Source organism: Salmo salar, chromosome 13 (genome assembly GCF_965601325.2).
Source record: "Salmo salar chromosome 13, fSalSal1, whole genome shotgun sequence".
Classification (NCBI taxonomy): domain Eukaryota; kingdom Metazoa; phylum Chordata; class Actinopteri; order Salmoniformes; family Salmonidae; genus Salmo; species Salmo salar.
This window is the reverse complement of record NC_138303.1, coordinates 104443728-104461664: the sequence shown is the minus strand read 5'-3', so window position 1 is coordinate 104461664 and position 17937 is coordinate 104443728. Positions and strand designations below refer to the sequence as shown.

Here is a 17937-nt window from a genome sequence, read left to right as displayed (position 1 = left end):
TATCATGTGTAGGCTATTTATTATAAATTGCATTGAAATCACAAACGATTTGTATCAGTAAAATCATTGTCAGTTGACAGTCAAGTTGAAATACATTGAATGTGTGTCTTTTTTTCAGAGGACTCAGGGCAGTATGGAACAGAGGCGTTGAGAGGCAGCTTCACTGTGGTAACCAGACAAGAGATGTTGACCTTGAACGAGCACAGGCCTTCCACTCGGGGCTTGAAGCGTCTGCAGAGTGATTTAGATGAGAACTCAAGCCTCATTAAGAGAGGCAGGATCAACAGTGACGAACTGACGACTTCCCCTGAAGCTGAAGTGGAAAACAGATCCAGGGAAGCGAATCCAGCAGCACAGCAGGTTGGAGAAACAAGCCCAGTGGTTATAACTACTCCGATGGCTGGTGTCCAAAGGACTCACAAACCCATTCAGCTATATACCCTGCTGGCTAAGAATGTTGGTAATAAAGTTACTTTAATTCATCATCAGCCAGGTGTTATCAGCCATGTTGGTCAGGGGCATAGCTTAGCCTGTGCTTCTTCCCTGCAAGCTACCAAACTTAAACATTTTTTACCACAAAGCTCTCAACAGTTACCGCAACCAACAACACCCACACCTAAACACACACAGATGTCCCATACCACGCCCATACCAAAGACCCCTGTACAGGTTGTCTACAAGATGCCCGAGGGCATGGGTCTGGTCAGAAAAGCTGGAAGCCCTATGAAAATCGCAGTGCAGCCAATCCTGGACCAGAAAACGGGGGATAAGCTAATGCAGCAAGTGGTCATCCTTCCTTCGAACTTGCTCATTCAAAAGTCAGAGGGTCAGAGTCACCCCCAGCAACCAAGGACAATCCAGGTCCCAGCTTCCAAAGCGTCCACTACACTGTCACAAAGCTCTGGATTCACCATGCCTCAAAGTCATGACAACCGGATCCCCATACAACAAGTGGCACCGCTAAAGGGAGCTACGCCCTCTCCTACCAACTCCTCTAGGTTGCAGACAACCTCTCTTACAACAGGCTACAAGGTTGTCCAACTCCCTGGTCCGAGAGTGAGTAGCACTACCCAAAATGTTATACCAAATAGATCACCATCCAACCCCACTAGCACAGCTTTTACTGATCCCAGTAAACCTCCGGTCCCTAAACAAGAGCTGAAGACCGTGTGTATAAGGGACTCGCAGTCCATCCTAGTCACCACTAGGGGGGGCAACACTGGAGTAGTCAAGGTGCAAATGTCCGATCAGAGTACATCTGGTTTGTTACCTGCCAGTCCCGTCATCATCTCTCCACAGTTCAAAGCCTTCCTGGTGTCCAAGACCTCTCCCCCTGCTGCCCCCACGGTCCCAGTGGTCACAAGCGCGACTGTAGCCCAGGTGCAATCAAGACCGTCACCATTACGGTCTTCAACTGTCACGAGTTCAACAACTGCACGCCAGTCTTCGATCACTGCTGGCATTCAGGCCACAGGTCAGACAGTGGGCTCTGCTGTTACCGTTGCTGTAAACCAGGGCTGCAACGTCTCATCTACAGTTGCTGTGAACTCACAGCTACCTAAAAGCATCGTCACTGTACCTGGTAACCCAGCAGGCGCCACCCAGACATCTCTGGTCCAGTGTGTCACTAAACCTGTTTTGAAAAGGGTATGTCCAGATGAGAGGTCCCCATTCACTAAGTTCATCCTGGTCTCTCCCTCGTCCAACGTCACTTCTATGGCTGCAACCAAAGTCACTTCCACTACAGCTCCCTCCGCTCTTCCAGGGCAAAGGTTGATGTTCATCAGCCAATCACCAGCCCAGGCATCCCACGCAACAAGTAGCATTCCAAGACATGTTTCAGTGTCTGGGGCACAATCCCTGACCACGTCAATACCCAATGAAGCAATGAAGATCGGACTCAACTTTGGTCAAGCTATCAGCAGTGCAAACTTCGGAGCCTTGAATAAGGTCCAGCGCATCAATCTGCTTCCAGGATCTCCGATAAGGCTACCACAACAGGAAAGTGCACTTGCACAATCTACTTTAAAAAGCACATCTGTGTCTGGCACACAGGCTGCACTTCTTACAACCACGTCGTCTCACCTTATCACTAGCACTGCACATTTGCCCTCTTCCACACGCCTGACTGGATCTCAACTACAAGGCATCCCTTCGTCCTCTGTGATCCCCAATCTTAGCAAGGTAACTGGGCAACCACGGTCTTCGATAATCAGAGGTTTAATCACCAGCAACCCACAACTACCAGTGCCGGTCACTACACCGCTAGGCCTTGTCAAAACATCCCCTCTCACACCACCGGCCCAGGTTTCTCAGTCTCACCACTCTCACTGTGTAAGCGGGGTCACCACACCTCCTCAAATAAGTACTCCACAGTCTCCAATTGCCACTAGATCAACTCAGCAGTCCACTGCAGTGCGGCCGGCTGGTAATACCAATCCTGTCACCAGCACCACCACCACAACTGTGCAACAGAAGATTGTCATTAACACCCCTGCACCGCTTGCAGGCGGCACACAGATTCTGCTCAACAACACCCGTTTTGTTGTTCCCCCTCAAGGCCTTGGGCCTGGCCAGCATGTCCTCATAATATCCAGCCCTGCAGTGCCTGTGGCAGCTCCTAGTCCCAGGGGAGCGAGCCCAACGACCGGTGTCCCTCGAGGGCCAACGTTACCTGGGCTACCCACACCTGCACAAGGCCCCAGAATGGCCACACAACCAAGGACGCACCAGCCTCAACAAGCAGCACTTAGATCACTAACCCTTGCAGCGCCGTCCGCTGAGAAAGTTGGACCCTATCTCCCGGTCTCTTTCACTGTCCCTCGCCAGACGATGGAGATTCGAGCTCCACTATCGGTCACCAGCACCACCACCAACGGTTCTCCACCAGTTTTACACCGGCTCCCTGCTCCGGCCACCATACTTACTGGCCTAGCTAATGTGGTGGCAGCTCCACCTTTAACTCAACCGGAAGGGATGGGCGGCTTGTCACTTTCCTCCGTGCCAGCAAGTTCCAGCGCAGCTCAAACAGCAGAAGTTCTACAGAGCCCAACAAAGCAGCTCCCTTTGAACACGGGACTTGGCATCAACTATGCACCACTCACAACACAGCAGATAACGTCATTCGTGCAAACTATGGGAGCGGTCTCCACACGGATGCAGGTCCTACCGACGGTAGCTGTTCCGCCGATCTGGAGCACCTTCTCCAGGATGCAGTCTCTACCTGTGGTGACTGTACCGCCCCTTGGGGGTGCCTTCGGTAGCAAAACATCTCCTGTGGCAACTGTGCCTCCATCCAACAGCACTGTAATCATGACACCTGCTCAACCTGTCAGGACGGTGATGTCGGCAGAGACTATCCGCATGCCCATTGTTTTATCCAATCCTTGGCAGCAGCAGATACTGGGCCTAGGCAAGTGCCCTTTGCAGGCTTCACAGATGCCTGCATCAGCAGTGCAAACAACCAGCCCCACCACCAAGCTACTAGTGAGTCCTGATGGTGCTGTTTTAAACACGGTTAGAGGCCCTACCGCCAACACAGGCCTGCCAGAGATGGCTAACAAGCCTTTGGCTACGTTGAGTCTAACTCCGAAATCCACTGGGAGAGTGCTGCCCCTGCCTCCTGTAAATACTGACAATCCCTGGATGCCTACCCAGACTGACAGAAGTGGCCCTATCAACTGAAAGACTGAAAGCCAGTACCATTGTATGTGATGAAGAAGACACATATTCCAGCAAACTTTGTGTTCTGGACCGCCTCTAGAATATCTACAACATTCTAGAATATTTTTGGTAGAAGGTGGTAGTCGGTTGAGAAACTGCCTGGTTGAGCTGTATTTTTACTTTGCATATCTAAGTGTGTTTAAAGATGCACTATGCAGAAATGGCTCTGCCATTTCCTGGTTGCTAAAATTCTAATAGTTCCCCTAGTTTGAGTTTGTGGCAAAACAAGCAAGTATAGTGTAGAGAATCATTGTATCATCTAAACTGCTGTGAAATACTTTTCCATAACTAAAAATATTGTATTTTCAGCTGTTTGACGCAAAAACAAAACTTAGGAACGGGAGGCATAGAGAGAGCGCACATGGAACAGATCTACCGCTTCTTAGACTTGCTTTCAATAAGAATGACAGATCTATAATGCATTTCTATGTGAATTTGGTCAGGTCACCCAAAAAGTGACATATTGCAGCTTTAAGCGACACTAGATAAACCTCTATAGCTGACTCAAACAGTTTGCTCAAGAAATGTAGGTGGCAGTGTATTTTTGATGGGTTTTCTATTTCTTAAAGCAAACAGCATTTTAGGGTTTCCTTCTCAAAGTTTCAAGATCAATTTGGACTTCTTTTTTGAAACTTTTTCTCGGCCAGTAATAAATATGTTGTATATTGCTTGGTTTGAAGGGTAGACAAATGGATTTGAATGTGATTGTAATGCGTTTCATTGACATTAATTATCATTTTGAAATGATATCAATTGAATTCCTTAGATTGGAACTACACTTGTTTTTATTCTGTTTACCACACTCTTAGGTCTTTCCCTCTGACCTGTTATATATGTTCTTCTGATGTGTTGCCTACTCAAGAGGCATGTCGGTGTCTACATTTTATTACATTGGATCAGTCTTATTTCCATCAACTATTTGGAAAATAAACTGGTATTTCACATGATTGAAATGCAACTTCTAAATGATTTATTGAAATGTTGAAGCCCATATATATATATATATATATATATATTTTTACATTTATTTATTTTTCCTACCATATAGATTTTTCAAAGTATTTAGTTGGTACATTTTCATTGCATGACTGTGGACATTTCTGCTTGAAAATAACTGGTGTAACTGTCCTCCATAGAGGGTTTTGTGGTGTTAATTTGAATTAGACCCTTGGTAAACTTTATATTTTTATTGTAATGTGTCTGCAGAATTTTATAGGGGATAACCATTCCATCATTTTTCAAATCCTTTCATAAGTACATGTTGAAATAATAAGCCAACGATCAAGCCGGCGTTAAATTACTATGGATTCTCAATTGCAGATATACTTTTTTTTTTTTTTTTTACGTTGGTTATCTTAAATGAACAAGCAATTTCCTAAGTACGACTTTGTTGTAATCGATTAATATACTCTTATTCAAGTATTGATAGAAGGGTCTTGTTTGCCGAGCAACCTTCAGAAATATAACCTTGAGGAACACATAACACACAAAACAAGTTTTGGAGAAATACACCAAAAAAAAAAAAAAATACAAGATAGGAAAAAAATAACGAGTAAAATATGGTAAATCGTGTAATTGTAAATATAGAGTGCTAATAGTATTTTCATCAAAAGCTTTTTCTTCATTGATATAGAGTTTAAATAAGACAACACATTAAGTTCATATCATAAGGTGAATGCACCAATTTGTAAGTCGCTCTGGATAAGAACGTCTGCTAAATGACGTAAATGTAAATAGTTTTCATCTTTTTGGTTATCCACAGAGGACTGTTATTAGGGGGAGTAGGGAGGAGGTAGGGGTCCTGATGATATCGTCTCATATGCAGGAGGGGCATTGGGAACCTGAAACACATCAAGTCAAACACACACCATTTAGAAAACAAGCAGGATAAGCCACTCTTTGATGATTGAAATACTATTTCCATTTTCACACTATTGGGCTGGGCCAAACCAAACTGAGCTCGCTTACGTTATGACATTTAGTTTTACAGGTACATTGCACAGTAGTCAACATTACTGTAAAAATGCAATTTCTAGCCAGCTGGCTAGTTTTCAACTGCAGTCTCTGAATATTTTCTTATTTTCTTTTCACATCGTCCTTTTCGGAATGATTTCAGCAACTATGAAGGATGCATCGGACAGCTCAGTACAGCTTGGTTCGTCTCAGTCGTGGAAAAAGCCCTCAAGTCAAAATGTTTTCCTCTGAACAAAGAAAGGCTAACCTTTTCCAGTAGAATATCACACACATCACCCATCCCCCACCACTCTGATCCAAACCTCCCCTTCCTAACACCCCTATGAATTCCAGATCATAATCTCCTCCTGACTGGTCTGGTGACAATCTCAGACTGAACCGCCACCAGTCATATTGCATCAGGCAGCTCACATGACCTTTGGCTTTATTGCCCTTTCATTCTCAGAAGAGTAATGGAGAGTTGAACAATAGGTCCTTCCTTCATGCTTGTGTTGTTGTCTGTATAGTCAGAGGAATGCAGTATCCTATGACAAGAGAACGATCGTGGCCTGGGGTTGGTCACACCATTGCCTTCCAGCGCATAACTGCCCATGTCTGCATCATGGGATCGGTTCCACCACTACTTTGGCATAAACAAATTCTCTCCACACTTCTCTAAGTTTCTATAGAGATTTAAACCTCACAAAAAACACCTTCATTCAATAAAACTTATCAAATACTCTGAAAAAAGAGAGCTCTGGGCCCATTTTCATAAAGCGCCTTAGATGAGTGCTGATCTAGGATCAGGGCCCGTCTCTCCATGTAATCTTATTCAGTATGATCTACTAGGCAAAAACTGATCCTAGAGCAGCAGTCCTACTCTGAGATGCTTTATTAATACTGGCCCTGACCACCATTGCTTCCCCCCCAGTACATCCGGTGTTTTACCAAAGGTCGGAGGTCACTGAGGCCCATCTTGTTTTCTGCTGTGGCTCCTCCCTCGTTGAACTGTCCTCCACTGAATCCTGGCAGGGACCCTGATCTCGGGCTCTGTGGGGAGAATAACACGAGAGGAAAAGAAAACAACAGGGGAACAGGAGGTATAAGCCCTGTCGAAAACCTATGAGCAAAACACATGAAAACATTGTCTTTTTGGTTGAAAAGACGTTAAAAAGAAGTATTTTCAACATCTTGTGTTCACTGGGAAAGTAACCCATACATACACTTTTCTTCTTCTGAGTTTTCAGATCTGTTCTAAAGGAACCAGTGTGGTGGGAGCTCCCCTAAACCCATTGCCAAGTTGATGTGCATTAATGCAGCTATCCCTCTTTGTATCCTCCTTTATCTTAACTGAGGAGAATCATAGACATATAATCATCGGAAATAACTGTCCGGGTGAAAGCCTAAGCCTATTCTCTTCAGATCACCACAGATTAAGGAAAGTAGAGAGGAAGCCATTTATTAAGACTATTGAAATATGCACCCTTGACCATGCAAGTGCTGGACTAATCTTACCCTAATCATTTTGTACCCGCATCTCCTCCTAAAATACCAGCATCCGAGGATGAGAAGGGCTGCAAGTATGAAGACCAACAGAGCTATGCCTGCTGCCCTGTGGCACACAAAGAAAAGAAAACACTAAATGAATAATACTTTCTTCACCAAATTATAAATTAAGATTGAGATGCAGCATAACAAAAGCTATAAAAAATCTAATAAAGTTCTGAATTTCTATCAGGCCTGCCCATAAATAGAGTCAACAGTCTGATATTGTCATCGTAAAAATATAATAATGCACTAACTCTTCGGTCCTGACATGGGGTCCTCCTCTGCTTGCAAAATAAACATTGAAGTCACCGTGAGGCATCTCTTTGAACCATCCAGTGACTACACCTGAGGAATACCGTTGGGTTATAAACTGTAGGATATGGTTATTACATGTTAATAGCAACATCAATTACATACTGTGAACCATTGGTCAAGTATGAGACTGGTAGATTCAGCATTTGTCCCTGAAATGTGCACATGTATTTCACACTCCATTTCAAAGCAATTTTTAACACATCAGACGAGATCATTTATGTGACTTCTGTAGGCCTATGCATATACTGTATGTATATATACACTGTAGTGTTATTTCTTTGTAGCAATGCAATTAATACAACTATATTGATTTGAAACGGGATCAATATCTTAGTCCATCAAGCATAATATAGGCCATAGGCTCTGTAAATCCAGAGACAATTGATCATTTAGAAAATGTCATTTTATATATATATATATATATATATATATATATATATATATATATATATATATATATATATATATAGTTGAATAGAATAACTGAATGGCCTGTGCATCAAGGCTGTCAGTGTTTGGTCTGCGTTTTAAAAAAATAAAACACAAGCATAGTCTTACCTAAAGTGGATAGTTAGATTGTGAAAGGGTCCGGTCCTTCTAAATTGCTTCCCAACACTTTTTCCAAAAGTTCTCAGTCTCACTTTTCTTTACTTAAATCTCTGACTTGAGAAAGGGTTAGAACTGTGAGGGGAGGAAAGGAATTCTCATGACCGTCACGGGTTCAACCGCTCATGCTTAAAGCCATTGAACTGGACTAATTAGCGTGAAACCTCTGCAGAACACAATTCTAACTACTAACCTTCCCAGCCCTAGAGCCAGAATACATCTAACTATTATGGCCAGAACACATCTAACTATTATGGCCAGAATACATCTAACTATAATGGCCAGAATACATCTAACTATAATGGCCAGAATAAATCTAACTATTATGGCCAGAACACATCTAACTATTATGGCCAGAATACATCTAACTATAATGGCCAGAATACATCTAACTATAATGGCCAGAATACATCTAACTATAATGGCCAGAATACATCTAACTATAGTGGCCAGAATACATCTAACTGTTATGGCCAGAATACATCTAACTGTTATGGCCAGAATACATCTAACTATTATGGCCAGAATACATCTAACTATAATGGCCAGAATACATCTAACTGTTATGGCCAGAATACATCTAACTGTTATGGCCAGAATACATCTAACTATAATGCCCAGAATACATCTAACTATAATGGCCAGAATACATCTAACTGTTATGGCCAGAATACATCTAACTGTTATGGCCAGAATACATCTAACTATTATGGCCAGAATACATCTAACTATTATGGCCAGAATACATCTAACTGTTATGGCCAGAATACATCTAACTGTTATGGCCAGAATACATCTGTTATGGCCAGAATACATCTAACTATAATGGCCAGAATACATCTAACTATAATGCCCAGAATACATCTAACTATAATGGCCAGAATACATCTAACTGTTATGGCCAGAATACATCTAACTGTTATGGCCAGAATACATCTAACTATTATGGCCAGAATACATCTAACTATAATGGCCAGAATACATCTAACTGTTATGGCCAGAATACATCTAACTATAATGGCCAGAATACATCTAACTGTTATGGCCAGAATACATCTAACTATAATGGCCAGAATACATCTAACTGTTATGGCCAGAATACATCTAACTGTTATGGCCAGAATACATCTAACTATAATGGCCAGAATACATCTAACTATAATGGCCAGAAAACATCTAACTGTTATGGCCAGAATACATCTAACTGTTATGGCCAGAATACATCTAACTATAATGGCCAGAATACATCTAACTATAATGGACAGAATACATCTAACTGTTATGGCCAGAATACATCTAACTATTATGGCCAGAATACATCTAACTATAATGGCCAGAATACATGTAACTGTTATGGCCAGAATACATCTAACTATAATGGCCAGAATACATCTAACTGTTATGGCCAGAATACATCTAACTATAATGGACAGAATACATCTAACTATAATGGCCAGAATACATCTAACTGTTATGGCCAGAATACATCTAACTATAATGGCCAGAATACATCTAACTGTTATGGCCAGAATACATCTAACTATAATGGACAGAATACATCTAACTATAATGGCCAGAATACATCTAACTATTATGGCCAGAATACATCTAACTATAATGGCCAGAATACATCTAACTATTATGGCCAGAATACATCTAACTGTTATGGCCAGAATACATCTAAGTATAACGGCCAGAATACATCTAACTGTTATGGCCAGAATACATCTAACTGTTATGGCCAGAATACATGTAACTGTTATGGCCAGAATACATCTAAGTATAACGGCCAGAATACATCTAACTATAATGGACTCGTGAAGCTTTGTCTGCTAATTCTTTCTGTCTGACTGTGACTCGGGAGACCTCATTAAATAACAGAAACTTGATAAACACCTATTCAAGTAGGCTAATATAAAGGATGCTAATATTTCATATAATTCGTTTAGAGTACATTCACTTCAGTTCATAACAATAACTTAATGTAATAGGCTAACGTTCATTACACACAACTGATATCCTATCTTGAACATTAGCCACGTGTCTGTCAGCCCAATGATAATATTGTATTTCTGGAAATGAATGTTATATTTTAATGGTCAATATCATAATCATACGAAATTATATTTGGATTATTACCAAAATATGCTTTATAAATAAAAGAGAGAGCACAAAAAGAGATCCATATTTAACACAAAGTAGGTTTTCTTCTCCATGTGTTGTCTCCTCGTTGCTTTGTCATTCTAATCGATGACAATTCCTGTGAATAAGCTAACATGTTTTATTATATTGTGGTGGAAATGCAGTATGATGCTCTTGATAGTGTAATAATATAATTGTCATTTGTTGCCTGTTTTGGACAGTACTGTAGATGATCATGCAGTATCAAGAAATGGTCTGTAGGGTGCACAATATCACTCACGACCTTCTGCTTCACAGGCAGTTCACATACTGGAGCACTACAGGTAACTGACAAAATAAAGGAAACACTAAATGAGGGATACAAAGTATAGTGAATACAGGTACTTCCACACAGGTGTGGTTCCTGAGTTAATTAAGCAATTAAAAGAAGTTTAGGGTCATGTATAGAAATGCCCAGTTGACCTTTATTTTGCCTACCGTGGCTAGAAGAGATCTCAATGACTTTGAAAGATGGGTCGCAAAGGAGCATAGGGTGTGTGTGTGTGTGTGTGTGTGTGTGTGTGTGTGTGTGTGTGTGTGTGTGTGTGTGTGTGTGTGTGTGTGTGTGTGTGTGTGTGTGTGTGTGTGTGTGTGTGTGTGTGTGTGTGTGTGTGTGTGTGTGTGTGTGTGTGTGTGTATCTCAGTCATCAGATCTCAACCCAATTGAAGACGTATGAGAGATTCTGGAGCAGCGGGTGTTTTCCACCACCAACAAAACACTCAATTATGGAATTTCTCGTGGAAGAATAGTGTCAGATAGTTTTCCAGACACTTGTAGAATCTATGCCAAGGAGCATTGAAGTTGTTCTGGTGGCTCAACACACTATTAAGTATTAAGACGCGTTATATTGGTGTTTCCTTTCTTTTGGTAGTTTCCTGCATTTGTGAAATTAAATAGTAAACCATTACAATGAGCACAACAAGTTTAATAAAAAAAGAAGAAATTAGGTAGGAAAGTTTAAACATTTCAACCTATCCCAAAGGCCGGCAGATGGCGATACTGAGTCGTTTCATTTTACCGTCCGAAGGGAATGTATGCAGCCGGCTTTACACACATATCCCTCATGGACCGATTCGCACATAAAACATTAATTCTCCACTTAGGCAGCAAAGCTGTCGATTTCCTCCTTAATTTAATATTCCTCCTTAACTCGACTTCTTAATTTATTGGTGAGAATTTAAAAAAAAATGTAGTCACTATTAAATCAAGTTAAGGAGGAAATCGACACCTCTGCAGTCTGAACGGACAATGTTTTTTATACGAACCGGTCCACGGTGGATACGAGTGTATAGAGTACCACAGTATGAGTCATAATACCCATAAAACCTAGCGGTCAAAGAAGGAAATGGTTCCAATCGTTTTTCCATCATTCATTTTTCCCATAGTGAATTTTAGAATCTAAAATAAGTTATGTTTTTTTTGTGTTGGCTTACCCTGGCGTGATGTTTTGATAACTGTGTAAATGTCTCTAGGACAAGGTGACATTTATCAATATATTCGCCTGTATTTAACCCCCCAATATGAAATGCTAATTAGCTGCTAATGTGGCTATCATAAAGAACTACAAATGCCATCCATGGTGATCTGGACTAGACTGCCGAATCGGTAAGAATCTCTGGATTAACTATCTAATGTTAGCTAAATTATGTAATGAATAAATTGCCAAAAAATAAATACATCTACAATTCTGTGAACTGTCTTGTGCAAGTTCTAAATTGACACAATACCTGTTAGCAAAGGTGTCAGCTAGAGATGACTTGCAGCAGCTTGCAGGGATCTGTAGTCTTGCATGATGTCTACATTGATACTAATTTACATTTTCGAATCTGAGAGTAAATACAGATGAATATATTGATAAATGTCACCTTGTCCAAGAGAGGGTTACATGGTTATCAAAACATCACGCCAGGGTAAGCCTACACAAACGCCCTTTTTTAAGTGTTTCTTATTCCCTATGGGAAAAATAAATGGTGGAAAAACGATTGGAACCATTTCCCTGTTTGACCGCTAGGGTTTATGGGTATCCACTGTGGTGCTCTATAGCCGGCTGTATACATTCACTTTAGACGGTAAGATGAAACGACTCAATATCGCCATCTGCTGGCCTTTGGGGCTAATTTCAACCCAATATAACAGCACATTGCCATATTGTATGAATTAAAGAATATGATACGTCAAAATCATTGTGTTTCATACAGTATTCTCCACATAATCAAGATACGTAGTAGATGTTGAATTGATAAGGCAAGAAAACTGATTATAGGAATGTATTATTGACTGGGAACTGATGCAACTTCAAGGCAACTACTGTCATTTTACTACTGTCCATTTCCTCGTAGCACAGATGCATACAGTGCATTCAGAAACTATTCAAACCCATTGACTTTTTTCACATTTTGTTAAGTTACAGCCTTATTTGAAAATGTATTAAATCGTTTTTTCACCCTCATCAATCTACACACAATACCCTATAATGACAAAGCAAAAACAGTTTTTTTTAGAAATATTGGCAAGTATATAAAAAAATTTAAAACTGAAATATCACATTTACATAAGTATTCACACCCTTTACTCAGTGCTTTGTTGAAGCACCTTTGGCAGCGATTACAGCCTCGAGTCTTCTTGGGTATAATGCTTCAAGATTGGCACACCTGTATTTAGGGAGTTTCTCCCATTCTTCTCTGCAGATCTCCGCAAGCTCTGTCAGGTTGGATGGGGAGCGTCACTGCACAGCTATCTTCAGGTCTCTCCAGAGATGTTCGATCGGGTACATGTCTGGGCTCTGGCATTCAGGCCAAAGATTTCAATCATGGATTCATCAGACCAGAGAATCTTGTTTCTCTTGGTCTGAGAGTGCTTTAGGTGCCTTTTGGCAAACTCTAAGTGGGCTGTCATGTGCCTTTTACTGAGGGAGTAGCTTACATCTGGCTACTCCACCATAAAGGCCTGATTGGAGTGCTGCAGAGATGGTTGTCCTTCTGGAAGATTTTCCCATCTCCACAGAGGAAGCTCTGGAGCTCTGTTAGAGTGACCATCGGATTCTTGGTCACCTTCCTGAACAAGGCCCTTCTACCCCGATCGCTCAGTTTGGGTGGGCGGCCAACTTTAGGATGAGTCTTGGTGGTTCCAAACTTCTTCTATTTCAGAATGATGGAGGCCACTGTGTTTTTGGGGATCTTCAATGCTTCCGAAATGTGTTAGTATCCTTCCCCAGAGCTGTGCCTCAACGTTCTCCTGTCTCGGCGTTCTATGGACAATTCCTTTGACCTCATGGCTTGGTTTTTGGTCTGACATGCACCGTCAACTGTGGGATCTTATATAAACAGGTGTGTGCCTTTCCAAATCATGTCCAATCAATTGTATTTACCAGAGGTATTTACCACGGACACGAATGATCCATTGGTAGTTTGTTGTAACCAAGTATTGGTGCTAACCGTGTGTTATTGGATGCTAGCATGCTAGTTAGCTACGGCGTCATAGGACACGGTGCACTGGGTGGGTTTCACGGAAGAATACTGTACCAAGTTATCTAGCTGAATAAACTAAGTTTGAGCCTATTCCTGGAAACATTGAACCACTGTAGTTTAAATCAATTATAATTTCTAAAGTGGAAGTTGGGAAAGTTATATTTGAGTGTTTCAGTGAATGGTTAGTGAGGGATGCCCTGCTCTCTCACTTCCCCAGTTGTTTAGTTAATTTTCATTCCAATCTCCTTTGCATTAGCGTAGCCTCTCCTGTAGCCTGTCAACTATGTGTCTGTCTATCCCTGTTCTTTCCTCTCTGCACAGGCCACACATGCGCTTCACACCGCATGGCCGCTGCCACTCTAACCAGGTGGTCCCAGCGCGCACGACCCACGTGGAATTCCAGGTCTCCGGCAGCCTCTGGAACTGCCGGTCTGCGGCCAACAAGGCAGAGTTCATCTCAGCCTATGCTACCCTCCAGTCCCTCGACTTGTTGGCGCTGACGGAAACATGGATTACCACAGAAAACACTGCTACTCCTACTGCTCTCTCCTCGTCTGACCACGTGTTCTCGCATACCCCGAGAGCATCTGGTCAGCGGGGTGGTGGCACTGGAATCCTCATCTCTCCCAAGTGGACATTCTCTCTTTCTCCCCTGACCCATCTGTCTATCTCCTCCTTTGAATTCCATGCTGTCACAGTCACGAGCCCATTCAAGCTTAACATCCTTATCATTTATCGCCCTCCTGGTTCCCTTGGAGAGTTCATCAATGAGCTTGACGCCTTGATAAGTTCCTTTCCTGAGGATGGCTCACCCCTCACAGTTTTGGGTGACTTTAACCTCCCTACGTCTACCTTTGACTCATTTCTCTCTGCCTCCTTCTTTCCACTCCTCTCCTCTTTTGACCTCACCCTCTCACCGTCCCCTCCTACTCACAAGGCAGGCAATACGCTTGACCTCATCTTTACTAGATGCTGTTCTTCTACTAATCTCACTGCAACTCCCCTCCAAGTCTCCGACCACTACCTTGTATCCTTTTCCCTCCCGCTCTCCTCCAACACTACTCACTTTGCCCTTACTCAGATGGTATTGCGCCGTCGCAACTTTCACTCTCTCTCTCCTGCTACTCTCTCCTCTTCCATCCTATCATCTCTTCCCTCTGCTCAATCCTTCTCCATCAATCTCCTGATTCTGCCTCCTCAACCCTCCTCTCCTCCCTTTCTGCATCCTTTGATTTTCTCTGTCCCCTATCCTCCTGGCCGGCTCGGTCCTCCCCTCCTGCTCCGTGGCTTGACGACTCATTGCGAGCTCACAGAACAGGGCTCCGGGCAGCCGAGCGGAAATGGAGGAAAACTAGCCTCCCTGCGGACCTGGCATCTTTTCACTCCCTCCTCTCTACATTTTCTTCCTCTGTTTCTGCTGCTAAAGCCACTTTGTACCACTCTAAATTCCAAGCATCTGCCTCTAACCCTAGGAAGCTCTTTGCCACCTTCTCCTCCCTCCTGAATCCTCCCCCCCCCCCTCCTCCCTCTCTACGGTTGACGACATCCGATCCTCGTTTGTTAAGCCAAACGACACCGCTGGTCCTGCTCACATTGCCCTACCCTATGCTTTGACCTCTTTCTCGACTCTCTCTCCAGATGAAATCTTGCGACTTGTGATGGCCGGCCGCCCAACAACCTGCCCGCTTGACCCTATCCCCTCCTCTCTTCTCCAGACCATTTCCGGAGACCTTCTCCCTTACCTCACCTCGCTCATCAACTCATCCTTGACCGCTGGCTACGTCCCTTCCGTCTTCAAGAGAGCGAGAGTTGCACCCCTTCTTAAAAAACCTACACTCGATCCCTCGGATGTCAACAACTACAGACCAGTATCCCTTCTTTCTTTTCTCTCCAAAACTCTTGAGCGTGACGTCCTTGGCCAGCTCTCTTGCTATCTCTCTCAGAATGACCTTCTTGATCCAAATCAGTCAGGTTTCAAGACTGGTCATTCAACTGAGACTGCTCTTCTCTGTGTCACGGAGGCTCTCCGCACTGCTAAAGCTAACTCTCTCTCCTCTGCTCTCATCCTTCTAGACCTATCTGCTGCCTTTGATACTGTGAACCATCAGATCCTCCTCTCCACCCTCTCCGAGTTGGGCATCTCCGGCGCGGCTCACTCTTGGATTGCGTCCTACCTGACGGTCGCTCCTACCAGGTGGCGTGGCGAGAATCCGTCTCCGCACCACGTGCTCTCACCACTGGTGTCCCCCAGGGCTCAGTTCTAGGCCCTCTCCTATTCTCACTATACACCAAGTCACTTGGCTCTGTCATATCCTCACATGGTCTCTCTTATTATTGCTACGCAGACGACACACAATTAATCTTCTCCTTTCCCCCTTCTGATAACCAGGTTGCAAATCGCATCTCTGCATGTCTGGCAGACATATCAGTGTGGATGACGGATCCCCACCTCAAGCTGAACCTCGGCAAGACGGAGCTGCTCTTCCTCCCGGGGAAGGACTGCCCGTTCCATGATCTCGCCATCACGGTTGACAACTCCATTATGTCCTCCTCCCAGAGTGCTAAGAGCCTTGGCGTGACCCTGGACAACACCCTGTTGTTCTCCGCTAACATCAAGGTGGTGACCCGATCCTGTAGGTTCATGCTCCACAACATTCGCAGAGTACGACCCTGCCTCACACAGGAAGCGCCGCAGGTCCTAATCCAGGCACTTGTCATCTCCCGTCTGGATTACTGCAACTCACTGTTGGTGGGGCTCCCTGCCTGTGCCATTAAACCCCTACAACTCATCCAGAACGCCGCAGCCCGTCTGGTGTTCAACCTTCCCAAGTTCTCTCACGTCACCCCGCTCCTGAATACTTATGTAAATAAGGTATTTCTGTTTTTTATTGTTAATAAATGAGAAAAAAAAATCTAAAAACCTGTTTTCACTTTGTCATTATGGGGTATTGGGAGTAGATTGATGAGGAAAAAATGTAATTTAATACATTTTAGAAGAAGGCTGTAACGTAAGAAAAATGGGTCTGAATGCTTTCCGAATTGTTACCTTTCCTGCCTAGCCTCCAGACCATAGTCGGAGCGGTTCAGGAGAGCCTTCACTTGATGGCTCCAGAGCCAGAGAAATGTACGGACGCTCTGGACCATAGAGAGGAGGAGGAAGAGGCACGATCTGTTGCGGCCATTCTAGCCAATGAGAAGGCAGACACGCGTGTGAACAACAGACACCGACTAGTTAGTTATATCAGCCACAAAGTCAAAATTGGCTATATGGTAAAAATTCATGAAAACAAACATTTAGTTTTTGGTCTTAATTTAAGTTTAGCATTAGGTACAAAATTAGCAGTGTGGTTAAGGTTAGGTTTACAATAACATTTGTGGCTGATGTAACTAGTGACGACCAGGCACAACTCCGATAGGTGCATTCTTAAATTCACTCTAGTTATCTACTCCGATTTCAGAGCACTCTTGTCTGAGTGTGGCAAAGCACAGAGTAACTGTTGAATTTATGAACACGCAACACCCATTGAATATGATTGGCGTCAGTAAAAATTAAATGATTGCCAGCAGCACAGTTACAGTCACTAAAACTCTAGATGAAAACAGCCTAACCTGCTCTGTTGGGCCTAGTAAAATGGTCAGAGTGAGGTATTTTCTCATTTGTGTTGAGCAGCAGCTTGCAAGCTAGTCAATTTTAGCCAATTAGTTTGGGTGCTTGACTGCCATTGTGTGGTCAGAGCGCTCGGATCATCCCTACTCCTTTACCAACAGACAATTTTACAACTCTCTGAATTTAGGAACGACCCAGAGCACTCTGGAGGCAATTTACGAACGCACCCAGTGGTTTTTCTCAAAGTAGCCGGGGTGTAAACGTGTCCTACTTATATCAGTACACTCATAACAACCTAATCATTAGGAACTTATATTCGAAGAAATAAGTCATAAAATGTTTTGTTAACCAAATTCGACCCTCATTGAGCTCTATACAAAACACGTTAGGTGAGCGAAAAAACTCCACCTGCTGGAGATGACAGATTTTGGCATCAGTTATCTCTCTCGCTTCGCCTTTTCCCCTCTGCTTGTAGTGAGAGAAGTTTGTCCCTCTTCGTGATCTGTCCGGTGTTCCAGAAGCGACGGTTGCTGGTG

At 43.2% G+C, this 17937-nt stretch overlaps 2 protein-coding genes across 5 annotated transcripts in view; one reads left to right on the top strand and one right to left on the bottom strand.

Annotated features, from left to right (window-relative positions):
* Positions 1-4676, top strand: part of LOC106568436 (putative bromodomain-containing protein 10) — an 18510-nt gene extending 13834 nt beyond the window's left edge. For all 3 annotated transcript variants that reach the window (XM_045692558.2, XM_014138764.3, XM_045692559.2), the window contains exon 8: positions 119-4676. In XM_045692558.2, coding sequence (XP_045548514.1) covers positions 119-3684 — 3566 coding nt within the window. In that variant the 3' untranslated portion in view covers positions 3685-4676. The remainder of the gene's footprint in view (positions 1-118) is intronic.
* LOC106568438 (melanoma antigen recognized by T-cells 1) lies at positions 3-17937 on the bottom strand. Of its 2 annotated transcripts, none has more exons than XM_082960545.1 (5): positions 17810-17937; positions 7479-7569; positions 7192-7288; positions 6625-6726; positions 3-5564 (listed from the first exon to the last, which is right to left on the bottom strand). In XM_082960545.1, the coding sequence occupies exons 2-5, from the start codon at positions 7541-7543 to the stop codon at positions 5496-5498; spliced, it is 333 nt and encodes a 110-aa protein (XP_082816671.1). In that variant the 5' UTR covers positions 7544-7569; positions 17810-17937; the 3' UTR covers positions 3-5495. The 2 variants fall into 2 exon arrangements, with proteins under 2 accessions (XP_082816671.1, XP_082816670.1); XM_082960544.1 differs by lacking the exon at positions 17810-17937 and adding an exon at positions 8098-8278.

Coding starts and splice junctions, on each gene's coding strand:
- LOC106568438 (XM_082960545.1), bottom strand. CDS start 7,543: ATGCCTCACGGTGACTTCAATGTTTATTTTGCAAGCAGAGGAGGACCC. Junction 6,727..7,191: donor GCGGGTACAAAATGATTAGG/GTAAGATTAGTC, acceptor TTCTCCCCACAG/AGCCCGAGATCAGGGTCCCT. Junction 5,565..6,624: donor TCAGTGACCTCCGACCTTTG/GTAAAACACCGG, acceptor GATGTGTTTCAG/GTTCCCAATGCCCCTCCTGC.